The sequence below is a fragment of the Coloeus monedula genome, assembly GCF_965178545.1.
Source record: "Coloeus monedula genome assembly, chromosome: 3".
In the NCBI taxonomy this organism is placed as follows: Eukaryota; Metazoa; Chordata; class Aves; order Passeriformes; family Corvidae; genus Coloeus; species Coloeus monedula.
In genome coordinates, this window is record NC_138783.1 from 44,916,879 (window position 1) to 44,944,278 (window position 27,400).

General features: G+C 39.9%; 1 protein-coding gene across 1 annotated transcript; it reads left to right on the forward strand.

Moving 5' to 3' along the window:
- Positions 1–2,323: 2,323 nt before the first annotated feature.
- MPHOSPH8 (M-phase phosphoprotein 8) lies at positions 2,324–26,706 on the forward strand (the record flags this gene model as incomplete). The annotated part of the gene is made up of 13 exons (XM_082279283.1): positions 2,324–2,584; positions 6,361–6,516; positions 7,413–8,258; positions 11,138–11,234; positions 13,029–13,154; positions 13,241–13,329; positions 14,454–14,594; positions 15,398–15,484; positions 17,565–17,719; positions 21,145–21,299; positions 22,596–22,723; positions 23,362–23,445; positions 24,367–26,706. The coding sequence occupies 13 exons, from the start codon at positions 2,324–2,326 to the stop codon at positions 24,406–24,408; spliced, it is 2,367 nt and encodes a 788-aa protein (XP_082135409.1). The 3' UTR covers positions 24,409–26,706.
- Positions 26,707–27,400: the final 694 nt, after the last annotated feature.

Sequence of the window (27,400 nt, forward strand, 5' to 3'; positions counted from 1 at the left end):
TTAGACAGCCCCGAGCTGCCCAGAGAGACGGCACGGGCAATCCAGCGACTCGGTGGCTCCGAACTGCAGCAAGTGATAGCTGTAAAGGCAATGTCAATAGCAGAAGCAAAGAGGTAGAAATACAGCTCAAGCTTGTGCTTCAGTCCTGTTTGTCTTATCCCTCCCGTCCCGAGAAAGAAACAGGAGCAGTTGTTAACAGAAGGAGAGCCAAGGCTAGAGAGGGCGGAGCCTGCTCGGCTCGTCTTTTATTCGGGGGAAGGGAAAGGGGAGAACTAGGGGTGGACCCGGGATAACCAGCCAATCGGACTCTATTTCGGGGGAGTCCGAGTTACTTTCAGTTTTACCCGCGCTTGGAACAAAGGGGATTCAGAGCACATGGTTAAAACAAGTCTGGATTTGTCTGGCCAGTCCCGGGGCGGTGCTGCACCTCCGGGGCAGGCAGCAGCAATCAAGTGTGTATGGAACATACTCCACACTTGTTTGTCCATCCCTTGAAAATATTCAGACGCAGGAGATTCCACAGTACCATAGGTAATGCCTTATACTGCCCTTGCAAATGAAGAATGCTACCTAGCAGTTACACAGAAGTAAGAGGTTACTAAGAACAACTGCAGAATCTTTTTCATAGAGGTTTTCATGAGAATTTAAGCAAACGTGCTAAGGATGTAGTAGATACACTTGATCATGTAGAGGACATTGCCAAGAGGGATATCCTGCTGTCCTTCTGTTTCTAAGGTGATCTGAATCCTTGTTCTCAAGATGGAAGAGATTGGCTCTTTTAGTAAAAATACAAAGGAAATATTTGTATTACACTTTGAGAAGAGCTAGGATATGGGTTTCTTAAGAGCTAGAAAGCCTCCCTCATACAGACAATGATAAACTAGCTTCCAAACCTGCTGTTTAGTCTTTGCATGGTCAATTGCTCCATTACTAGAGTTACCTTAGAAAGCAAGTGCTGGCAAAAATATGAAGACTTTTTTTTTTCTTCAGTACAGCTGTCACTCATGCAACAATACATCCCGCATGGGTATGTATGTCTGGAAGGTACATATTCATGCTAAAACCCAAGTTTTGGTTCAGTGATGTGCGTTCTCTAAGGACCTGTTTCTGAGATACAATGTATTAACACACTGGCTCTAGCAAAAGGCAGTGGAATAAGCAAATAGTGTGTGGTTTATTTGCTTTTTCTTACAATACTTTTTTTCTTACTCCTACATGCTACATTAAAAAAAGCTACACTTGCCAATTACTTTTACATGCAAAATACTATGAAATTAAAAGCAGTTCTTTTTCCTTAGTAAGAAACCCTATCAATGCCACAGCAGGACCTTGTCCTGAGGTGGCCATGTACATCTTCCTTGTGCATTTCCCCAAAACCTCATCCAGCTGAGGGCAAAGAATACCTTTGATTCAACAAGTCCAAGTGGAAGATGCTGCATTTGGGTTGGGGCAATCCCAGGCATGAGTACGGACTGGGAGAAGAACTCTTTTAGAGCAGCCCTGCAAGGACTTGGGGGTGCTGGTGGATGAGAGGCTGGACATGAGCTGTCAATGTGCCCTCACAGCCCAGAGAGCCAGAGGTGTCCTGGGCTGCATCCAAAGCAGTGTGGGCAGCAGGGCCAGGGAGGGGATTCTGCCCCTCTGCTCTGCTCTGGTGAGACCCCACCTGCAGTGCTGCATCCAGCTCTGGGGTCCCAGCACAGGGAGGACATGGAGCTGTTGGAGTCAGTCCAGAGGAGGGGTACCAGGATGGTTAGAAGGTTGGAGCAAACCTCTCCTATGAAGACAGGCTGAGAGAGTTGGGGTTGTTCAGCCTGGAAAAGGCTTCAGGGAGAGCTTATAGCACCTTCCTATTCCTAGAGAGGGATTGTAAAAAAGAGGAGGAGTGATAGGGCAAGGGGGAATGCTTTTAAACTACAGAGGAGAGATTTAGACTAGATGTTAGGAAGGAATTCTTCACTGTGAGGGTGGTGAGGCACTGGCACAGGCTGCCCAGAGAAGCTGCGGATGCCGCACGGCTGGAAGTGTCCAAGGCCACAGAGCAGCTGCGGCTGCCCCATCCCTGGAGGTGTCCAAGGCCAGGTCGCAGAGGCTCCGAGCAGCCCGCTCCCGAGGGAGCAGTCCCCGCCCACGGCCGGGAGCGGCACCGTGACGGTCCCTGCGGCCCCTTCCGAGCCCCGCCCCGCGCGCGGAGGGCACGAGGCCCCGTGCGTCACGGGCCGCCGGCGCGGCGATTGGCTGGGGCGGCCCTGCCCCGCCCCCCGCGCGCGGCCGCGGATGTCGCAGCCGCTTTGCGCCATTGTCGTTTGAAACTCGGCCCAAGATGGCGGCGGCGGGCGGTAGCGGGGCCGAGGCGGCGGCGGCGGCCAGGCCGGAGGGGGCGGAGGGAGAGGAGGAGACGGCGGCGGCCGCTGCGGCGGAGGATGGGGAGGACGGGGAGGGAGACGGCGGCGGGGCGGGCAAAGCGGCGGGTGCTGCGGGAGCAGCCGGCGGGGAGGCTGGCGGCGGCGAGAGCGAGGACGAGGAGGAGGAGGGGGAGGACGTGTTCGAGGTGGAGAAGATCCTTGACGTGAAGACCGAGGGGGTGAGTGCGCGGGTCTCTTACACTGGGCGAGGACCACGCGTAAAGAGTAATCCCGTTACAATTGCAATCTAAAATAGGCTGTGCACAGTGGTGCAAGGAGGCTTTTTGTCCCTTACTCCAGATTCAATCTCGTCAGCCAAAGATATCTCTTTACTGAGTTGTTGGGGTTTGTCTGCATTGTTAAACTACTCTTGGCTCTTAGGGCTGAACTGCGCTGCTGTTTTGATGTGAAATATTTTAGTGCAGAGATGGGCAGGGTTGACTACAACTGAGAACTTAGAGCTGTTTTCAAGGTATGTTGCCAGAGACTGTGTTCACTGGGTTACAAAACAGGGGAAGACCTCCTAAAATAAGAGTCTTCTTCTAATTAAAATAATAAGCTCTAGTGATCTTGTATTGTTTATACTGAAATACCAAACCTTAATTTGTTTATTTGAAAGCAACCTAGACTAGTTGAAGTTCTTGAAAAATTTTCCTAAACCTCAAATAGAAAAAATAATCATTATAGGGAGTTTTTATGATGTTGTGCCTGAATGATTTTTATTTTAACTGTTTTATGTTTTTCATTTTAGGCTTCATTCTGGTACATGACATTATAAAGTTCTGTCAATTCCATGTAAAACATCAGAGTCTTGAAACCCTTAGGCTGGAGAACCTTCAGATCAGCACTTTCTTCGATATTTGTGGTGTTATTAAATTGCACTTTAGCTGAAATATGTTGATGTCTTAAAATTATGTTATGCTCTCAGGGTAATACCGTATTTATAGCTTTGCCTATGTGAAGTGTTGGTCAACATAAGTCAGACTTGAAAACAAGAGGATTTCTTCTTGTTTAATTTCGTTTAGTTTCTTTTTCCACCAGCCCCCCCCCCCCCCCGCCAAGTGATGGAACCTAAAATCTGTAGGTTTAGGTGGTAGTGGTCGTGGTGGTGAGACATACCAGTAAAGAGTACTGGAATACATCAAGTACCATCTCTTAAAAATGTCATTGGCACATGCTGGTAACAGGGTGTCCCTTTTCCATCCTCCTCCAAGCAGCCTGTTCTGCGGCACGTTCTGAGCTCTATGTGCTTGAGTTCTCCAGTGCAATGAGCTTCAGCACGTGGGTGTACCACCACATGTTGATTGTGGCTTTGTGGGTGAGCTCCAAATGCATCAGGTGCCCTCTCGGTTGCTCTGCAGCAGGGCCTGTACTCCTGGGCTTCACAAGTGCAGGGCAAGGCAGGAACTCGTACCGAGTTCTAACTTCCAAAATGGCTGGGAAAAGCCATGTGTCACCACAGACTGAGTCAGCCACTGTCCAGCGTGGCATGAGGCGGGTCAGGTGTTCTGTGTTACACAACAGAAGTGACAGTCCTCACACAGGGAAGCTTTTCTCACTCACAGTACTGGCGTTGCTGGGTCTGATAGTAGTGGTAGGAGGAGAGACAGCACTCCTGGGTTGGGATTGGGCTGGGGAGTTAGACCTGGGGATAAATAAAACATTAATGCGTCCTACTTAAGAGAACAAGCAGTGAAAGTTTGGAAATGTAGTCTCTCAGTGTATCTCAAAAGCCTTTTGTACTGCACCTCAGTTATAATGAAGCAACAGGCTCTGGTGCAAATTGTGATGTTCCCCAGTGGAAGTGGGAAACCTTAACTCTGGTGTTTAATGATGTGGTAGTACTGCTTTCCATACAAACTGGATCTAGCCCATCACTAGTTTTCACAGAAGCTAGAGCAGTGTAAAAATGCTTGGAAGCATTGTATTTTTTCTAAGGGATAACAGAAGAAAAAGATAACAATACTGAGTAAAAGTGTTGATAGGTGAGTGGAAGGCTGTGTCTCTTTAGTGTGCAAATCAATATTTTCTGTTTTCACTTAAGCTGAAGTTTGTATAACTCTCCTAAGCTGCATCTTTCTGTCACTCTCCATGTATGGGATGTATTCATTCAACAGCCAAATGGTCTTGCATTTGCATTACACTTTATTTTATGCAGCTTTCTGCATAATGAAAAAAGGATTTGTAGCTCATTTTTTGCCTGAGTTACAAGGGTGCACCTAACTGCAGCTAGGAGAAGTCCTGCAGCTGAAATGGAATAATCCTGTGCCACCAGACAGGTGAGAGTCCAGCTGGCTAGGAAGTAGATTTGCAGGAAAGGAGCCGGGAGTCCCTACAGGCAAGTAAGTTGAACATGAGTCAGCAGTTCTTGAGCAAAGAAGACCAGCAGCATCCAAGAGCGTAGCCAGAAGATCGAGGGAGATGCTTCTTCCTCTCTTCTCAGACTGCTGAGATGCATCCAGCGTAGTGTGTGAAGTTCTGAGCTCCCCAGGACAGAAGAGACATGCACATACCAGAGAGAAGGATAATGAAAACAGTTAGGGAGCTGAGAGCTGGATTTGCTTTGCCATAAGAAGAGAAGAATCAGGGGAGATCATTGTAATAGCTGTATCTATTTAACAGGAGGATGTAGAGAGGACAGAGTCACATCCTGCTCAGGGGTGCACAGGGAAAGGGTGAGACAGACAGTGGACACAAGGTGGAACACAGGGAAACCTGCATAGATACACTGACTGGCAGGTATGTGAGCAGCCTGATGCAGGCAGTCCTGCTTCGGGAGGGCGTTTTACTTGTTAGTTCTGGAGATCTCTTATAACCTAACACACTCTGTGGCTGTAATAAGAAAGTTACTAGTTGCTTATTTCGTAAGTAACCCCTTTAGAAGAAAGAAAGAGGAGACAGGCAAATATGATTTTGAAAACTTAATTCCTAAATCAAGAGAGTAGGGCTAAGCTAAATTGTAAGAGAAGTGTTAAACTAATGTGTTTGAATATAGGCTATTTATTTATTTAGATGTCTGTGAAGCAAAATACAGAAGATTGTAAATAGAGTTGGTTAGTTGGTTGCTAAAGTTTAGTGGCATGTATATACACTTGATCAAAGGTTAATTATGCTCAGGCAAAAAATTTATGCATGTACATTTAACAGTAAGTGCCAAATGCAGTTCTTCTGAAGCTTTCTTTCTCCAGGCTTGGTTAGCACTGTAAGGTCTTTCAGAGCATTATCAGTCCATGTTTGAAAGAACATGGTACTATTTTGCCTCTCCAAAGGTGCTTTCCTTAGTACATTTGCTTAAAAAAATTAATTTTTTAATGGTAAAGAACTTCCTAATCTAATAGAAAAAACTCGATAGAAGCTACAAGGTGCAATTTTGTCCCTCAGTGAAGTTAAACACTGTTGAAACAATTGGTCTCAGATTTTTGTATGTAATCTTCTACCAAGATCTTTGTAACTCCACTGAGATGCACATGCAGATTTTTGTCTAGGTTTAACTTGATCTCATTGCTGGGGTTTTTTCGTAATTGTTGGTATTTCAGTTTATCAAAAATAGAATTGATTACGAATAAAGCATAAATTATGAATTCCAGTATAAAGCTTGGTGAATGGTGTTAATTCATTAGAAATCTTAAGGGTTTATATCAAGTTATTCAGTAAAGAGAAAAAAATCAAGCTTGAAATTTTTATGGAAGAAATACCAAAACTTTTTAAAAAATAGTTTCACAAGTGTCAGAAAATCAATTTTGATAAAATGACTGGGAATTTATGATATGTACATTGCAGCTGTGGTTCTGAACAAATGTTACATACTGCAACTATTTTGGATAAAACTACTCCAACTACAGAGATACTAATTTCAATATACACAAAACTGTATATCCCCTGAGATCCTCAAGAACTGACTAGCTGATGCAATACTATGCTGTATTGTATTAAATGTTGTGGGTTTTTCTTACAGGGTAAAATTCTCTATAAAGTGCGGTGGAAAGGATACACCTCTGATGATGATACGTGGGAACCAGAGGTTCACTTGGAAGACTGCAAAGAAGTGCTGCTTGAATTCAGAAAAAAGATTGTGGATAATAAGCCTAAACCTGTTAAAAAAGACATACAGGTGTGTTTCAACTTTCAGTGTCTTACACTGAAGACATAATCATTATCTAGACTCCGCTAATGAGAGGAGGGGAGAAGGGAAGGCATTTGAAATGTGGAATTAAGAAGACTTAAGGAGTCTCATCTAAAACTGTTTTGTTTCTTGGGAAACTTAATTTTGTTGTGGTTCTCTGGTAGGGATTTTTTTGTTGGCAAGTTTGCTTGTAGACTTAATCTATTTAAACTTCATTTCCATTTTTAATGGGACTGTATAAGTAAAGTATGGTCATTTTAGTTTGTTTTTGGCAACATAAATAACCCCCTTTCCCTACCCACATGCATATTGTCTTGTCACTGAAGCTGGGCACACTGTTCTAATCACCCTCCTGCTTTCTGTAGGAGATCAGTGAGGTTTTACATATTAAGTTTGATAAGAGAGGCATGCAGAAAGATTAGTTGCCAGAGGGCAGAATATGGCTTTTTCTTTTCTTCTTTTTAACTGCTCAGTTAGTTTGAAAAAAGCAGTGTAAGGATCCTTTTTGAAAACTGATACCTTGCTTCTGGGAAACCTGTAGATAAATACTACAAAATCAGATCAATTATTTTTGATGTAAAATTGCTAAGATTTAGTTCTGTTCTGGAATCTGGTTGTTGGATGTATAATTGGTTTAGTTGAATTGTTTGTATACTGATTCTCATCCAAGCAGTTAGTAATGTAATTTAGGTAAGTAAGCTAGATTTGTATTATCCCATTCTGCAATTTGGCAATGACGAATGACTTTGGCAGGGATCAAAATATTAAAGTGCTTAAAAATTTACTTTCCCAAGCATGACCACTACCATTTTTGTATACTTTGTATCAAAGTGATAAGTTTATTGGGGAAGGAAAAACTTCAATTTTTTTTCTTTACCTTTTAGAAACTATCTCTAAATGATGATATATTTGAAGCAGAGTCTGACAGTGACTGGCAAAGTGAAACAAAAGATGATGTTTCACCAAAGAAGAAAAAGAAGAAGTCAAAAGATGGAGAGGATAAAAGTTCAGATGACCTGAAGAAGAAGAAATCTAAGTCTGCAAAACTCAAGGAAAAACCTAGAACAGAATGTGAAAATGCCTCAGATACTTTGGTTTTAGATTCAAAGCCAAAAAAAAGGACTTTAGAAACGAAGGAGGATTCAAAGGACCCAAAGAAGCAAAGGAAAGAAGATGCTAAAGAAAACAAGAAAAAGAAGGGAGAAGTTAAAGATGTAAAAATAAAATCTAAAGAAGATTCTAAAGAAAATAAAAAAACACAGAAGGAGAAGCATGGAGATGTTCAGTTTGACTCAGAATCAAGCGCTGTAGATGATACATTTTATCAAGGAACTGATAATGAAAATTCAAACTTAAATTCTGAAAATAAAGATGAGAAACAAAAGGTAGTAAGTGGAGAAGAGAGATTAGAACAAGAAATTGATGAAAAAGATCCCATTACTGATAAATGTCTTGATGGATCAGCAAGTAATGAAGATGATAGTGTTGATGCTAGGGTTAAAAGAAAGAAGAAAAAAGTTCAGAAAGCAGAAGACTATAGAGAAGAAGGTGGAAAAGCAGAAATTCAAGATAGTTATTTAGAGAAGAAGAGCATGCACAAAAAGCAAACAGGTCAAGAAAAAGTACCAGGAGAGTTGGAGAAGGTGTCACCTGCTCCTTCACCAGTGCAGAAGGGTTTGAAATTGAGCACTGATGAAAGGGTGTGTAAGCCCATTGATTCACCTGGAGAGGTAAGCACAGGGTGTTAGGGTTGGGGCTGGGGATAAAATCAGTCATCTTCGAGGTACAGATACCTCAAACCCTGACTGTTCATGATGGTAAAGTACAGATTGGAAAGGTACTGAGGTGCATGATCTTAACCCACTGCACAGTGTATAACAGAGACTGGAAAATTTCTGGATTCTGAACATTCCTAAAGCATTCCCCCCTTTAGAGAGGAGGGCATATTTAAATGGGAAAGGATAAATTTCTTCTGTTTACTATGCCATCTTGGAATGAAATTTCTTGTTCTTCCAAGGCGTGCTGTTGGTTTTAGCTCTGTTCGTGCCCACCTTCAGGAGTTTCCTCATTTGGCTTTTTTCTGCTTGTGTAGTAAGACAGAGCAGCATTGCTCTTGCAAAACTTGCGCTCTCAGATGGCAGCCAGTCCATTAGGACCTACATGTGGTAGCACCTACCTGAGAACTGGAGTGCTGAAATCACTTCTAAAGCCCAGGTCTCCCAGATAATTGTGCAGCAGGCTTGTCTTGTTAGAATTCCTGGAGAGCTTATAGAAAATGCTTAGTTTCATGACATGGTTTCATATTAAATAGAAATGCTGTATCTGTTGTAAGAAATGAGGTAAGCAAATACCAGCATATTTATTTTTCCTTCTTTAATGCAGTAGTGTTTTAAGAAAAGCAGTACTATAAAGGCAAAAGAAAAAAATTATGACAAAAATAAACATTTTTTGTAATGTTTCTGGGAATATAATTTCTTTCAGCTGCTTCAGACTGTTCTAATACAGTTTGCAGTTCGTAAAACATTGCTTGCTCAGAGCAACCACGTTCTGATTTAACAGAATTGCAGCCAAAACACCTTGATACTTACTGGCCTATATCCCACTTCTGAAACCATAATTCCATGGTAGAAAGTTTCTTCTGCAGGTTCAGCAGTGGTCCTCTGCTTATGATTGTTGTGTGTATGGAGTAGGTCACCTTAAATAAGTTATTTTGGGGATAGAGTATTACATGGCTTAATCTCAGAGTAGAGCTACACAAAAGAGTGTTTTTGGAGGATCTTAGTGGTGAAAGCTCTGGAAAACAAGGAATTACTCTGAGGCACAGGCCAGTGTCGGAGGCTATTTAATTAGTTGAAGTGGTATGGTCCTTTATTACCCAAATATTTTACTTATAGTTTGAGGCTGTAGTGTTTGTAAGAGAGAGACAAGAATAGGAAAAATCTTTGGAATTCTGTTCTGTTTACCAGTGGTATAAAAAAATCCTGTCACCTTGACCATGAATAAATCAACAGCAGAAGAAAGTGGGTTTGCTTATGGCTCTTCAGTCAGCATTCTCAGTAATGTGTCTCTATGCTTTTTTTATGGTTGTGCTCCATGGAAGGTCGTGCTCTGAGGTACCAGGAAAGTGTAGAAGGCATTCTGCTCCTCTCTTCTTTTGAATGTAGAAGGCTTAAACAGTGTTTTCTGTAACTGGTTAGTTATTCTCTGGAGCAGCTGTGGACTTACATGGGTGGGTTTGGTGGAGAGTTCAGCAGGGGTTTCTTTGTTCACTGAATTGTTGGCCCAAGCAGATGATATCTTTCAAAGAAAGTCGTCATGTATATTTCAGGTAGTTGTCTTTCCTTATGCAACTCTGCTTATAGAGCAGCAACCATGTCAATTTATAACACAGTCTTTTCTGTTTGGGGTCAGTTTGCATGCTGAACCATTCCTTCCGTTTCATTTACCCCAAAAAATAAATGTGTACATTGTGCATCTGATCTGTATTAGAAATCTGAAATAGAATTCAGGATTACTGATTTTAACAGCCCACTGTAGCAAATACCTGGTAGTCCCTTTAATCAGTTATGGATTTCCTTTTAAATACTGAGCATCTGCCAGGATTGACAGCTGTGTGTGTTAGCATTAATCACGTCAGCGATCAAAAGCCGAGGTTTCTGGAGGAAAGGGAGGCAGTGAGGAAAACAATGAAATGTCTCAGCTCTGCTAAAACCTAATGATACACCCAATTAATCTGTTTTAATTAAGGTTTTTCCTGTGTCAGAGAGATGGTAGCATATATGTAAATTTTTGTGAGGACTTCTTTTGGGGCAGTTTTTCAGAGAGCCAGTGCTGTTCCCTGTGCCAGGTTAGTGTCCAACCTACTCGGCAGTAAATTTGCTGTCTGAGTGGAGAGAGAAGATCACAGGAGGAGAAAGGTAGACTTTGGTAGAGACAGTTGAATTCCATTTTGGCAAATTTGATTATATATCTACATCTACAGTAAAGTTCTTCTGTGATACTAGATATTGCTAAGCTTTGACTTCTGCATGGATATCATGAGTTTGGGTGGATTTTGCTGAATGTCTGTTTTTCACAAATTACTGTTGCCATGGCGTTCTTTGTAAGTTGGAAAGCTTGGAACCTTTTGTGTCCAAATGTCAAGTTTTTTCAGTTGAGGTTCAAGTCAATGCTGTCATAATGCTTCAAATATGGTGCCACAAAATTGTTAAATACTTTGAAATAATTACATTCTTCTTATTCAGGTTCAGTATTTGGAACAAATGAGAAGTTCATCATTTTGAATTTCCTTCAAAAGTGCTGGTTTTGGCATATCTGGAGCTCTTCCATAAAGCAACTTGAATGGCTGGGATGCAGTAAAAATATGAATTGAAGTAACTGTGTTCAGGAAATAATACCTCTTCTGTTAGGGAAGAAGCCTTCACAGACTTAACTCCTGACTCACCTGTTTAATTCTCAGGAATGTCTACAAGTCTGTTACATACAGTAGTAGTAATTGTATTGATAGTAGTTATTCATTGTAAATATACTTTGTTGTTAGAGTGGTGAAAGGAGTTTATTTTCCATTTTTTCTCTACCACTGAAATTTGATCTTTGTTCTCAATTTTAGGAAAAAGAAGGAAAGAAAACTGAAATGAAAGAAAAATCTCAAAAAAAAGAGTCTGAAAAAGAAGAAAAAAGCAGAAAAGAACAGAAGGGCCTAAAAAGTAAGTGCTAACTGCTTAAAACAGAGCAGGGAATGACTCTTCAGGGCATTCTCTTCCTATTTCTACAGGGTATTGTATAGGTTTGTAACACATACATACACACCCCCACACACCCCCACCCCCTGAAATAAGGAATTGTGCTTTTATTTTAGGAAGCAAAAGTCTTCTGGTTAATGGTTTTGCTAATATATACTTCATGAGAATGTTAATATATGCTTCATGTATGAAGTATGGAAGTATATGGAAGTCTCTGACATTTTTGTAGACAAGTCAAGATTTCACCCTTTTAAAATTAATATTGACAACTGTGCTTCTCTGGCATGTAATAGTAACCCCTTTTTTTTTTTTTAGAGGAATTCATCCAACTATTGACTATTTTCAGAAGTGTTCTGACAATATTATGCATATATACTGTTTCTGTTCAGGAAAACTAGAGAGGTTCCCATCAGACAAACTTCTTGCCTCCTGCTCTAGCCACAAGGATGAGTTATATTATACAACCTGTAAAATATCACCAGAACTGGATTATTTGATACACAGTGAAAAATGTCTACGTTCTGTTTCTATCCCTGATAGTATAATGGATTGTTAGCATTACTGCTCTTGATCTCAGAACAAATCTGGATTACTTTCTTCAGGATAAATTCCTTCACTAGTTTGATGAGGATGAGCTGAGGAAAACTAGGTAGCTGCACCTTTGACAATTATGAATGGATATAGAAGGTGTTATGATACTTCAAACAGCTATTGCTAGAGAAACACCTTTCTCTGAAAGTGGCGTAGGTTGTTTATTAATCATTGTTGTTAATGATTGGTTCTCTGCAGCACTTGTCCTTTGTGTGGTCATCACAGATATACTGAACCATTTTTCAGAAGTAGTAATTTATGCATAATTCTAGGCTGCATTTCTTAAAAGGAAGATGGTACCGTGTTGAAAGCAGTCAGAACTCAGATTTGCCAGGCTAGGTGGAGGTGGACTAACTCTCCCTGACTTTTGTCTTATGTTAAGCTTGCTCCTGTGCTCCAGTACTTACAGAAGGAGAACTGATCTCTTCTAGATGGATGCTGGTCATTTACTTAAATTTTGTTATGTAATAGTTGTTAATGGCTCAAGTAATCACTCTTGGTAACTGTCTTAATATTCTAGGAATTAAGGACATCAGAAGTACACTTGAGTTGTTTAATGTAGTTTCAGAAAAAAAAAGTGAATATTATGAGAATAACTGCAAAAGAGAAGACTCTTTGCTAGAATATAAATTCATAGAAGAATTAAAAGAGCAAGGTGTACAAGGAAGGAGAAATAAAAGAGATGAAACAGACACGTGGACTTGCATTACTGCAGAAGGTGATTGAGAAGTAGTGGATTTGTGTCAAATGGAGAACACTGGTAGTTGAGATTTTCTGCATTCCTGCTTGCATCTCTAGTGTTCCCATTCTTGCCTCTGCAGGGGGTGAAATGAAGTTTTCTTTTGAAACTCACTGATACCTTTTCAGTGTGTTTCTGGTGTTTATGCTACTACAGTGATGGAGTGTTCACCTTCCCTTAATCACTTCAGCCTTATTTATTACAACAAATGAACAGTTTCTTTCAAGTAAAAGCATTTTATGTTTGTTTGTAATATAGCCTTTGTTGCTGAGAACCATTCCATGCTGGCTGCCAGAGTTCTTTTGAATGAAAAGTAGCAGCAGTAATATGTTAAGCTGCTGATCATTGAAGCAAGGGCAAGCTTGAAAATTTGCAATTTGTTACTTATTTTACATTTTTTTTCTTCCACAAAATTTAATACATAATAGATGGCAAGCAGCAAGTCCTAAGTTTGGGTATGGACATGCAGTTAGAATGGCTGACACTAGAAGAATTCCAGAAGCATCTTGATGGAGAAGATGAGAATCATGTATCAACAGAACCAATATCAAGTAGTGAGTATTTTCTGGGAAGAGGGGGTATTTCTTAGCTGACATTTCAAAGGGAAATATCCTATAATAGCATTGAATTTATTTTCTAGCTCTCCTGAGAGATGCTGTTAAAAGTGGAGACTACATGACAGTGAAAATGGCGCTTTCTTCAAATAAAGAATATAATCTGGATCAAGAGGTAATTTTTCTGCAGTAGAAGTATTGGAAGACAGTAGGAGGGAAGAATACAAATTTTGATTTGTTTGAAAAGCTTTCCCCTCTTCTGTTGTAGCAGAATTCCATCTCACCTAGGTAAAAAAGCACAAGGTGTCAAAAAGTAGTATAGACTTGGAAGTTTCAGTATTTGTTATCCATTTCTTCCAAGAAAAAATGAAATTTGATAGAACCATCCGAGTAGCTTTCCAGGCAGCTTGCCCAGTGTATTTAACTGACTAAATGTGGAACTATGCATGCTATAAGGAACAGTGAACATCAGTTCAAGTGGCTGAATTGCATAAAACATTATACATGGGAAACAAAACTCTAAAAACCCCCCAAAACCTGGAAGTTGTTTGATACACAGGGACCACTTCACTTTATAATTAGTTTTCTGCCAATTTGTCATCAGCTGTGTTCTTACTGGGTTTACTTTCAAGGATCTATTTTCCTGTTAAATAGTACTCTAGTTCCATTTTTGAGTTTTAAAATCTCCAGTAGCAGTATTTTCACTGGTGATCTTGGGTAGTTGTATTACGTAGTGTTTTGAGAACTCCACATTGTGCTAAGACTTATGTAGCGTAGTAGGGAAAATGCCAAATGAACTACTGAGGCTAGCGTGTGTTCTGTGAGTTGTAAGGTCTGGTGAAAAATGCAGGAATGAGTGAGGAGACTGGCTGGTCACAAACTGTCTTTGCACTTACACTCTGAGAAAATCAAAAAGCAGTGTTGTGGGAGCAGCTGACTTGAGCCATAGTGGTTTTTCTGCAGGGGTGCTGACTTCTATTTTCCATGGTCTTGCTGTCTTCCCCACCCTCAAATACCTTACAGCTTTTCTTCCTGCTTTATTCTGGGTTTCCTGCTTCTTGTTCTGGTCCTCCAAATGTTACAGATTTTGCAGATAATGGAGCTCGGAGTGTGAGACCTGCAGACCAGAGAAGTGGGAGGTGATAGTTCGCTCGTATCTGGCAGCCATGTATGTGTGAATTCTTCTGCCAGGGAGGGAAATCTTTGTGAAACCTTTTGATGCGCTTATAGTTTTTGTCTTGCAGCTTTGATTTATCTTGACGTATTTGCTTTTTTTCATGGCAATGATTCTTGTTCCAGGATGCAAGTGGAATGACCCTGGTAATGCTTGCTGCTGCTGGAGGGCACGATGACCTTCTGCGGGTGCTAATCAGGAAAGGAGCTAAAGTTAATGGTAGACAGAAAAATGGAACAACTGCATTGATACATGCAGCTGAAAAGGTTGGCTTGGTTATTGTTGTATTTGGGGTTCTGGGGCCTTTTACTTATGTTTAAAGGTGGTACACAGTTTTTTACCTTTGGATGATGCCTAAAAAGTAGTTAGCAACATACAACAGGGTGACCTTAAATGCATAATTTCAGCAGCTGTGGTTATTGTAGTGTAAACAAGTTCTGATCACAAACCATGCCCTGAGCAGAGAATATCATAGGAGGAAAAGTGGAGGCAGAGGGTATCTCTGAATTTTTTGTCTGTTTGTCTTGTGCTAGAATTGTGTGTTATGATATCTGGCTATACAGAATCCAAACTGGATAGACTTAGAAAGAAAATCTCTGATTAAACAGAGTTTGCTATTTTAAAGCAACTGGGCAGTGGATCCCACAGAGTGCAATCTCTTCCCAAACTAAGACCAGCTAAACCAGTAAGTTAGAGCAAGTCAGGGTTTCATGAGAGCACTCTTCTGTTCAGGTTGGTCCATGTGCTTCCCCACGTACAGGAGATAGAAGGCCAGAAGGGAGCCTCATTCCAGTTTGGTGGCAGGTGCAAATACACTGCTTCCTTCTTGTGATGTTTGTTATTGCAAGATTTAGAAAAAAAGTAAGAATTGTAAACAATTACGGCCATCCACTTGCCTAAGTCTGAACTGCTCTTATTAGCCATGGGAGAGAACAGTGTTAATTGTGTCATGACTCATGTTTTGCATTCTATGGATGAATTTTTAGTAAATGTCATTTTACATTCTGAAACAAAATCAGAATATTTTTTATTTGCTTGTGTTGTGGTTTTGGTTTGTTTTTTTCCCCAGAATTTTCTAACAACGGTAGCTATTCTTCTGGAAGCTGGAGCATATGTGAACATGCAGCAGAGCAGTGGTGAAACTGCCTTAATGAAGGTAGATTCCATGTTTGTCCTTACATGGTTTAATAGTAATACTTTTGCCAAACTAAAAACGTCTTTGTAGAATTCATTTCAGGAACACGTACCATATTTGAAATAAAAATACTATTCATAGTTACTCTAAGCAGAGTTTTAATCCATTCCTTTAAGGTACTGTAATATCTAAACAATAAACACAGATGCCTTCAGCATGCAGTGGCTCATCATCCTCTTCTGTTGTTTGGCTCAGAGAAGTGCAGATGTGGTCTTCCAGCTGAGATAATGAGATTGTCAGTAGGAAGAGAGAAATTCCAGAAAGGAAAATCTTTCGAAAATCTTTCAAAAATCTTTCACTTGTGTGTTGCTGTGATTGACACTTGCTGTTTTATTGCAGGCCAGAAACAAAATAGCCAATATGCAGTCTAATTCCCAGTGCCTGTTCTGCACCATTACTCCCCCAGTCACAAAGGAAATTTTGATTTTTTTGTTTTTAAATTTTGTTGTAACAGGAAAATTCTAATACTCTTAAAACAGTCTGTGCTTTTAATATTTTTTTCTTTATGTCAGTGAATTTCACCAAAGTTCCCCTTTGGATAAACTTGCTGTATTTATATGTAGGCTGTTAGTGTAGTTTGTTTGCCAAAGAGGTTACAGAAGCTTTCCTGCCCAGACAATGTGGTATTGTTTCTGTTCTGCCTTCTGTAAGGCTTAACAAGTGGGGGGATTTTGCATTTTCTCTGAAGACAAGAACTCACTTGTGGTTTCCTCAGCCACTTCAATCCAAAATCTCTTCATAGTTTGACTACTTCCACGAACTTCAGTCTTGACCTTCATTGTTTTTAAAGTTTTTAATAGTCTTTGATGCACAGTTACACAAACCGACTAGCAGCCTACAATGACTTATTCCAGGTGTTTGTTTTGTGATGTAGACACAGAGAATAGGATCTTCATGTCCAGTAACTAAAGGTATAGCAATTGTGAAAACTTCGAAGTGTATAAACACTGGACCATTGAATGTAAGCTCTTAGTAGGGCATGCCAAATAAAATACCTTGCTAGAAAGCATAGGAAAAAAAATCAAACAAAAGAACACCAAGTAGAAGGTTAGCTCTCTGTGGATAAACATATTAGTGTGTTTATCAAGTCACTCTTATTTAACCTTAGGAGTTTTCTCATACTTTTCTTACCAGAGAAAAAAAATCTTAACACTCAATTCCTTTCTGTCAGGTGGTGTGAGATTTTTCTGGGTTTTTTGGTTTGAGGACAACAGGTGGCTTGTTCTATTTATGGAAGCTTATGGATTGAAGGCACAGATTAAAGTTCAGAGCAGAGATAAATTTCAGAAGCTGACTTCTGAAAGGCCTCACAAAGATAAAAATGTTGTATCTCTTGGGCCTTTCCCTAATTTGTCTGCATGAAGTATTTGAAAACAAGTGACCAAGAGTGTGTTTGCATTCTTCAAAGTAAAACTTTTTTTAGATTTTCCTGTGCTTTTGTATGTCTTTGGTTGATGTGCCCTGAAATTCTTGCTGTAAGTAACAGTGAACAGCCTTGAACATTTGCACAGAGGATAGCAGTGGCTGTCTGACATAGCTACACACCAGTCTGGGACAGATTCTGTAAATATACTGCATACCCAGAGTACCATTTTAAACTGAGATGCATAGAAAAACAGACACTTGGAAATGTTACTTTAATAATTTCTAAATAGTTCTACAAAAACATACTTACTTGGGTAAACAATTGCAAGAAAATGTACAGTTACTGAACTCCAGCAGATCAGATGTTTTCACACAACTTTGGGGTTTGCTTTGTAATTTTTTTTTTTTCTAATTATGTCTGCTTGGTAATCCTGAGTGTTGCTGCTTGTAGGATTGGGTCTGTAGTATTGCCTGGATAAAGATAAAATATTTATGGAGTGTGTTCCTGAGTTTCAAGTTGTGTTACCATTCACAGAGCAAATAGTTAATAGTTCTGAATTGTAACAACGTTTGAATTTTAATTCACTTCTGCAGTTCTTCTTACTCTCACGTTATGCTCTGTTCTGATGGGTTTATCACTCTTTTCTGTCCTTGCACCTTCTCCCTTTCCACACAGGCTTGTAAAAGAGGGAATTCTGATATAGTGCGGCTCATGATTGAAAGCGGAGCTGACTGCAACATTTTGTCCAAGCATCAGAACAGTGCCATGCATTTTGCTAAACAGTGCAATAATGTGCTGGTATATGAGCAGCTCAAGAGCCACTTGGAAACGTGAGTAAACTGTACTTGGAAGTTTGTTCTGCTGAAGTTTGCAATACTAGGCATGTCATAATTTTGGTTTAAGTCAAGGAAAAGAGGGGAAAATGTCAGGAAAGAAAACAGATCTGATTTGGGCAGAAAGCTAACTAACAAATCACGTGAAATCAAAATCATGTGAGCTAACAGAATTGGCATACACGTGCTCAACCACTGAGTAATAGTATGGAAAGGAGAAAAAGGTAATTCCTAGAAGTGAAAGATTCCTTTAACTAAAGGTACAGCAGTCATGAAAACTTAGAAGTGTATAAACACTGGACCATTGAATGTAAGCTCTTAGTAGGGCATGCCAAATAAAATACCTTGCTAGAAAGCATAGGAAAAAAATCAAACAAAAGAACACCAAGTACAAACACCATGAAAAGTCTGTGCAGGCGGTTGTGATGTTGTTGGACCTCTAAATGTCAACTGTGAGCTGAAAGTGCTAGGGATAAAGCTTTCATGCCAGTAGATGATGGAAATCACCATCATCATCATCATGCAGAATGGCTGAAGAGCAGTGCATGGTATGTGACATATGAAGTGTTCATGTTGTATGGTCATGTGAAAATACACTGAGCTAAACTAAGACATACAGAGAAGGAGCAAGCTCTTCAAATATCCATTTGGAGGAATACTGATAGTTCATGTATTAGGGCAGAAAATGATAACCAGCAATCTTGAAATTTGGAGAAGACTCAGGGAGGGTCTCAGGGGCAGGTGAAATTTTGCCATGAATGCATAGTTAATGCTGGAAGAACACTGTCTCAGTGCAAGATTTTTTTCTTGTTTCATCATAATTTAGTCCTAATGATTCATCTATGTAATCGTAAGACAGTCTATGAAGTAGTTTGTAGTCCAAGCTTATTCTCTTCCAGTGTATAGAAAGCCCTGGCTGTTTTCTACCTCAGATCTCCTGTGCTTCCCATGAGCTGACTTCTTAAATCTGTCTTTACAGAAGCTGCCTTGTAATGGTCAATGTGTATCAATCAAAAAACACCTGAAGTGACAGGGTGAAGGGGATGGAGTCAGGTTGTTTTTAGTGGTTCCCAGTGATTGGACAAGGGGCAATGGACAAAAACTGGAACACAGGAGGCTACCTCTGAGTGTCAGGAAATACGTATTTCCTGTTGAGAGTGATGGAGCACTGGCACAGGCTGCTCAGAGAGGTTGTCAGGTCCTTGGAAACTTTTTAAAGATATCTGGACATCATGAGGTTTCTGTTAGCCCACTTGTCACACCTGTCAAGGTATGTTGTGGATGACAGAAATACACCAGAGGGTCTCAGCCACCCCTACCAGTTTTGTCTGATCTGCCAGTGTGCTGAGGGTTCGCTGCACCATCTTCCACGTCATTAATTAAGGTGTTAAACGGGACCAGACCCAGTATTGATCGTGGGGGTGCACCAGCAGTGATTGGTTTCCAGCTAGATTTTGTGCTGCTGATTTTTGCTGAAGTAACATGTTTGGATCCAGTTTCATACCAGGAGGAAAGTATTATGATGCCAGTGTTTTTAGTGCCCTGTAAAGTTTGTTGATACTGTAGATCACTGTATCAAACTTCTGTCATGAGCAGATGAACACTTAAGGAATGTTTTTCTCTTGTAGAAGGCTAAAAGGAAAAACAAAAGTGCTAAAAGCATAAAGCCTAATAATTACTTTTCAGACACAGGAAACTTGTTAAAGTGAGCAGGGGCAGCTGAAGTGGGTGAATGGAGTATGCTCATTCTTGCTCAGGGAAACAAATCACGACTTGTTAGTTAAGATGTTGAAGGTAACAGCAAGCATTCAGATAAGTGATCTGGTGTCTGCTGTTCAGTGTAGTGAGACTTTGTCACTCATTCACTATTTGATGCCTTTTCTGGTTTGTTTCCTATGTGACATCTGCCACCTTTAGTTTTGGCTAATCCAAATAATGAGGTTTCAGAAGATCTTGACCATGTAATTTTGCCAGTGAAGTGGCAGTTGAAATTAAATATTGATGAATGCAAATTGATGTCCAGGGGGTACCACTGTGCTGATGTGAACTATACAGGGAGTAACACAGCTCTTGCTAATTCAGGAAGCTTTTAGACTCATTACCTGAGAATACCAGTTCAGTGCTTTTTGTCAGTTGGAAAGGACAATATAGTAGTAGTGGAACTGAAAATAAAATGCTTAAAAGATCAAAATCTAAAATCAGAAAACAGCAACAGAAAATAACCCAAAGCCATGAGACAGGTTCTGCAGGACATTCTACTAAACGATCTAGTGATAGGTTTGAAGTGGAGGAATATTTTTGCACAGCAAAACTGAATCATGGGTCTTGTTGCAGAATGCTGTGGTCACAAATACATGGGATTTTAGAAGGGATTAAGTAGATCTAAGGAGATGTGATTTGGCTGCAGTTTCTAGTTTTGGATGGCTCTTAATCAGATTGCTGGAAAATAGGACAGTGTACCAAAAAAGGACCGTTTAATTTCTCATCTTTAATAGGGCTTTGTCAAGCATCTGGAAAATAGGCTATGTGGGCTTTGGGGCTTGCTTTGGCATGGCAGTTCTTGCTGTTTCTTTCCAGTGAAACACCAAAGTTTTAGATTCTGCAGATGATAGTCTCAGTTAGCAGGGCAGGGAGGTGTGCTCTGAATAAGAACTGAAAAAAGCTACAAAGCTGCCACAGGCGGGACCTTTGCAGTGCTAAAACATGTAAAACCCATTTCTGACAAAACAGCTTTCTGAAGAGGATTACTGAGTAACCTGCCTGCAAAGGTGCCAGACACCAGTGGGAAATGCGGTCTCTCTTTGAAGGCTGGGCTGCTTGTTTCCCCTGCCTCCCTAACCCCCCCAAAAAACAAACAAAACCCCCACTTCGCCTGTTTTAGTTGGTAGTATTGCTACTTTTTCACCGTGTTATTCACAGAGTTTAACTGGGAACTGCATTTTTCCAGTAGTATTGCCAGTAAAATTATACAGGGATGTGCTTCTTTATTTTTATGTTGTACTTGCAGGCAGATTGATAATTCAGTCAGGCTGGGAAAGTGGTGATGTTTGTTCACCCACCAGGTATACATTGATGTTTCTGGGATATCTTTCCTTATAAAAAGCCTTCAAAATATGTGGCTAGTTAGATTCTTTTTTTTAATCTACTGTAGTGCATTTGTATTAATATTTTATTTTTTTGGACCCAGTAGTTGAATTTCACAAACAGATTGTTGATAAATTATTTTATTAACAAAGTATTGGGACCTCTGGTTCATCTATGCATCAATGCTAGTGATGAAGACATTCATTCCTGAAAATCAGGAATCTAAAAGGGTCATCTGGAATCCTTTTTTTATGTGTGTGTGTGAGCTCTCACCAAGCCTATGTCTGGTAAAACAATTTACTGTGTGAACCACAGGCCTCACTTGTTTGGTCTTTCAGACTCTTAAAAGTAGCAGAAGATACCATCAGGAATTATTTTGAAGCCCGCCTTGCTTTGCTGGAGCCAGTGTTCCCAATTGCGTGTCATCGTCTCTGTGAAGGGCCAGACTTTTCTATGGATTTTAACTATAAACCTCCACAAAATGTGCCAGAAGGTAGGGAAGGGTTTGTTGTGGTGGTGGGGGTTTTGTTTGTTTAAAAGAGGTAGAACAATATATTTAAAGCCTGTCTTAAATTATCTCCTATGCAAAATTATTTTTGTATGAGTTTGCAGTACATGACATTAAGAATGCCTAATTTTGGAGCATAGGGAGAGCAATTGTATTTTGATGTATTATGGGTAGGGTTTGTGTGTATTTTTTTTAAAGTTTTTTTTAATTGCCATGTACAGAGTGTCAGCTTCTTTCTGTTCATGGGTTACATTCGCTCAGTGACAGGCATTACAGGAAAGGAGTGCTTTACCTTTACCTTAGAATTAATGATTCAGGAAAATCTAGGCTTACTAGATGAATAGAGAAAATCTTGTAGTGGACCCTTTTGTTTTGTAGACAGTAGGTCATGTCCTGGAGGCTTGGAATGTAGCTCCAGCACTGCCCTGAGACAAATGCAGCCTAGAAATAATAGGAAAAGGAAGCAGCTGCAATCAACTTAGTTTTGCCCACAAACCCTCTGAAAAGGCTGGGAATCAAATTCCCAAGGTATTTGGGAATGTTTCTTTATTCTTCCAGGAATTCAGATGCTATTCTCTGCTGCTTGGCTTAGCTAAAAGTCATTTTTGATGAGTATGTCAGGGAAATACCTACTGATACTGATCTTTCTTGAAGTGATAAATCAGTGTGACTATTAGAATCCACTTAAACTAAGATTGAAAGTGGTTATGTCTGCTCAGTTTTCTGGTTGTTCAGAGTTTTTGGGTAAGTCTTCCAGTTCTTGATTATAGGTATCTCATCTTACAGAATTAAGAAACTTCATGTAAGTTTACGTATTAAAATGAAGCATTTGTGGGTAGTTAAAGTTGCTGCTTATTGAATTCCAGTGCATTTCATAAAGATCTGTAATTGACTTGTCTCAGTTGTCTATTCTCGACTAGATCCAAACCACACTAAATTCCGTAACTCTCTTTGGGTAAATCGGAGACCACAGAAGTGAACTGTGCTGAGGATTGCTGTTTCTATTTTGCAGTCCTTTCTAATAGCCACATTAAATTATTTCTGCTGCCAAAAGTCCTTAACTTGGTGGCCAAGCCAAGTTTTCTGGATCCACTGCCTTGGGAAATGGGATTTTTGCATGTTCATTTGTTTATATATATATATATATATATACACACACACACACCATATAACGGTTTTTATGTATACGTATGTGTACCTGTCTTCAAAGGTCCAGTGTAGGCAGTTCTAAATACTGTATCTCATTTCAAATTCATGTGACTGAACTGCCTTCCCTTTCAGGGTCTGGAATTCTTCTCTTTATTTTCCATGCAAATTTCTTTGGTAAAGAAGTTATTGCTCGGCTCTGTGGACCATGCAGTGTACAAGCTGTGGTTTTAAACGACAAATTCCAGCTCCCTGTATTTTTGGTAAATCTTTTCATATAACTGATTGACTGTAAAACTACTTCATTAAGTCTTCCTGGAGCAGCTTGGGAAATCTCAGTGCCGTAATTTGAATTTACAGTATTGTGATGAAGCATATTTTTTATCATGATAAGGTTTTTCTTAAAATGAAACTTAATTTTCTTTGTATATGGAGAGAACTATAAAGTTTGCTTGTGCTAGATTCTGTAAAAATTTATGACTTAAAAGTCAGGGGCATAGTGCTGGACAGCCTGCTTCTAGGTGGCCTTGCTTGAGCAGGGGGTTGGATTAGATGCCCTGGAGCGGTTTCCTCCAGCCTCCACCCTTCTGTGATTCTGGGACTGAGGCTTCTTCTCTTATTGACCAAGCCTCTCACATTTTTGACCCAAGTAAGTTCTTAAATATTTTCTTACCAACCTACCTCAAAGTTCTAATAATGAATTTCTGGGGTTTTTTTAAAATTTATTAAATGCATCACTGTGCACAATTTTGAAGTCCTCTTGTTTTCTCAGTGATTGCATCATACACAATGTTCTTTCAAAAAAAGCATAAGTGAAAATGTTGTGTTCTGTTAGTCCTCTTACATAGCTCTCTAAGCCATAGCCTACCATTAACTCTGTCCATTTTCTTTTTCCTTGTAGGATAGTCACTTTATTTATTCCTTCAGCCCTACTGCAGGCCTTAACAAGCTTTTCATACGGTTGACAGAAGCTCCTACTGCCAAGGTACAAAAGGTTCTCAAAATTAAATGTGCATGTTCATTTGTTGTACAGTAACTCTTCCATAGTCTGAATGCTTCTAGCTGTATGTTGCAAATGTAAAACTAAGGATTTTCCACTGTCTCCTTATCCCAGTTTCCATCAGTTACAGTTCCATCCTGTGACATTGCCAGAACTTAGGAGCATTGCCAAGGGTTAGCTCTGTCATAATTATATGTTTTTATGCTGCAGTCACAGTAATTCATGCACTAGGGTAAACTAATGTTCCAGCTAAACATTCATTTTCTCCATCTATGTTGTGAACTTAATGACATAATGATTTAATAATGAATTAACGAAAGATATGTGGAGTGTCCACCTTTCTTCTTTTTTTTTTTTTCATACAGATGTTTTTGCTTGTGTGTTGGAAATACTTACTAGGGTATGCACTCTGCTTTTTAAATAGTCTGTTGCATTTTACAGGTGGTTTGGGTAATACTCCGCACTACATGTTGCAAGATGAATCCTGTTCTGATAGCATTTATTTTATCCTAGGAAGACACACCAGTAAATTTTTCTAGATCTCTAGATTTAAAAGTTGCACTGAAGTTATACTCTTACATCTTTTATTGTACTTTCCTATAATTTTTTTTAAGTGGAAAAAGGTGTATTCAGATGGAAGTATGTTTGTCTGGTTCAGATTTGGGGCTAACTTGTTCAAACACCACCTGATGCTGCAGTATTCTACTGGAGTCCTTTAACAAGCCATCCATATTTCAGTAGGGCTACTATAAACTGATTTTATTAAGGACTTTGTAATTCCCTTTTTCCTTTCTCAGTCAGTAGCAATTGTGTGCCTTTTCTTGTGCCATTCCTACATTAGGAGTGTTTAACACAGAAATTACCGGTGACCAGCGTTGATATGGAAACCTTTGTTTGCTTTTGCAGGTAAAGCTGCTCATAGGAGCTTACAGAGTGCAGCTACAGTGACCTCTGAGCATGCTGAGTGGACTGACACTTTTTTGGATATTCTTCTGATTCCTCTGTTCAGAGACTGACAAAGCAGTTTGGAACTTTTTGGCACCACACTGTGAGGACTCAGTTCCCAGCTCACTGTCGCTTGTTGGCAGTCACAGGAAGTGTGTGTTGGAGAGCAGTTGAATATGCTGCACTGGTGGGACAGGGTTGTCAGCTTTTTTTACTTTGTACAGATGTAGATGTAAGTATTTGTGCCAATACATATAATTCTGTTTTTCTTTAACTTGTGGAGTCCAGACTGCATATTTCAGCTTTTCCACAATGTGGAATGGTGCATATAAGAACTATTTAAGGTAATTACATGAAATGTCTTTTTTAAAGATCATCTTCATTTGTAAACTAAAGTTTTCTACTTACTCTAACATTTCTATGTGAAATGCAGAACTGTCATATTATTGGAGTCATGGGCAGAAATTACACTTTAAAATGACTGCATTAGGTTTAACTTTTAAGTTGCTGAGGGCTGTGTTCTGGTTTAAAACTGCTGCTGTTCTTTCTCTCAATGAGACAGCAGTTATGCTTAGAGTGATTCCCTTTGAACTAACAGAGTTCAGTCTGCAGGCGTGAACAAAGACATCTGAACAGGCTCAGTTCATAGAGGGTTGCAGTCAGGTTCCCAGTTAAATCACTGGTTAAACCTGCTTTAGTAGTAGAGAAGTAACTGGTAGTTTATCAGACATCTTAACTTTTGCAGTCTTAGGTGACATCTGAAAAACAAATAAAAGCTGAAAATAGCAAACCAGACTTTTAACTACCCTCAGTGTGCAGGCAGTGCTTTCTGTAGACAAGAAGATACATAGAGAATTTCAGATGTTCTCAACCTGACAGATGAGAGAACACGTGTTGTCCTTTAATTCAGAAATTCAGCTCCTCAGTGCAAAAAGCTGCTATATTTTTATTTTATTATTATTATTATTTTATTTAAGTGACCCATTTTATCAGATGACAGCAGTTTTGTAATGGTCCTGTGCTGTAAAATATAAATGTAATACTTCCGCATGGAGTATAGAATATTTTTCTTTGTAAATTAACCAACATCTTGAAAGGTAGGAAAAACCAAACCAGATCGTGCCTTTGCTGTTCTAGTTGTCATGTGTAGTTTACATGCCACTATGTGCCTATATTACTAGCAAAACTATTGTGGATAAATTCTTGATGATTTTGACGGCTCACCATCAAAATGGTGCAGATGTATGAAGTATCCTTTTAAGAACTATGACTTTTTAATACAAAGTTCAATTAACCAGTTTTTAATTTTTTGTTCTTGGAAGTTTAAATCTTCCATATTTAAGAGATGCCAAATGAGTAGCAAAGGACACCAGTTTTGTGGAATGTCACATTAAGCTATATAAAACTAGAACAGCAGCATGACATACAAATCCTCATTTCTGTTTTCATTTAGAATAGTTGCTTATGTTTTTGCACAGTATTGATGAAATCTTAACAAGTTTGGGTTTTGAACAGACTTGATACCTCCACCTCTCTGAAATATGTTAGATACCTCACTTTGCTAAGTGTGAACACCTGAGATGCATGAAAGGCACTGGCTGAGAATCAGGTATGTCACTGCCAGCACTTGGGACTTTGTGTAGCTGAAATTTTAGTCACTGTGCATAACCCTGGATGATGCGTAAGGAAAGGGGACACTCGTGTTTCCTTACATTGGAGTGCCAGTTTTCATGTACGTGGCTGCTCCTTGCAGTTACTCCGGTGTAGGATGTGTGGCAGCACAGTGTGTGTGGGACAAGCTCTGTACAGCACCTGCCAGTGGGAAATGCTGGAGCTGCTCCAGGTGGGGATAAAAGGTGTTTTGAACAAATGTCCAAATGCTAGAGATGCTATTTAGAAACTGTTGTACAGTCTAACCTAAAAATGTCTAGTAATGCTCCAAGAGTTGATAGAGCAAGTAGTTTGTCAAAGGCTGCTTATTTGGGGGATTGTATTGTTTTTTATCTTGAGGCACTTGGGAGAGAGGGAGGAGTTCTACAGAACATGGGAATGAAATCTGGCTTTCATGATGCTTTATTAAGGGATGGATATTTTGCAGCCGTCTTCCTCTTTTAGTTGGCAATATAAATTCAGAATCCCCATTGAAGATGCTTAAGAAGTGTATGAAAAGCGGTTTGAAGCTGGGTTTTGTCCATTTTTATTGTACGGTTTTAATTCAATTGCTGAAAAAGGTTTTGGTGGATGAAGGATGGAGAGAAAGTAGCTACAATAAAAAACAATTCTTTAGGCACTGTGGAGAAATACCTGTGAAGTACTTGCTCAGTTTCTTCTTGCTGCCACCAGCAAGGGCTGCAGCTGCAGTTCCTATGAACTGCAGTGGTAGCAAATGGTTCTGAAGGCTCGTGGTCCTTACCTCCAGTGCTCCATCACCAGTACTGCTGTTCCTGGCTTCTTTCACAGGTACTGAAGGTTGGTGGGTGATACAGCTGACCTTGTCACAGGTCTTCTGTGCTTTCTGCACCCATTTGCAGAAACAAGATGGGTTTTGATCAGTCTGAATTTAAGAAAGCTGTTCCAATATGGGAAAGAGACAGCACAGCATTCAGCTGCCTTCTTAGCCCCCAGGACTGCTCCAAGTACACAGGAGCTGTCCCAAAATATTCTGCTTGTCTGTTCCTGCTGTAGTTTTGTTACCACCATGTGCCTTTCCATATGGTACTGGAAAACAGCCAGTATAACATGTCTTTCCTTCGGTCAGTCTGTCAGACTGGTGGCTGCCCAGGATCATGGGAGCAGTGACAACCCTGCAGGATGCATTCCTGGAGCAGTGTGTTTAGTTTTGCTGGAGTCCATAATGGAGTCTTGTCTTTTAAAAAGGCAAGAGAACTATAAAGGCAATGTTTCTAAGCCACTGCAGCAGGGGCATGCACTGCAAGCCCATCACTGAATCCTAACACTTCAGAATTCCTGGTTTTCTGTGTCCCATGTAAACAAG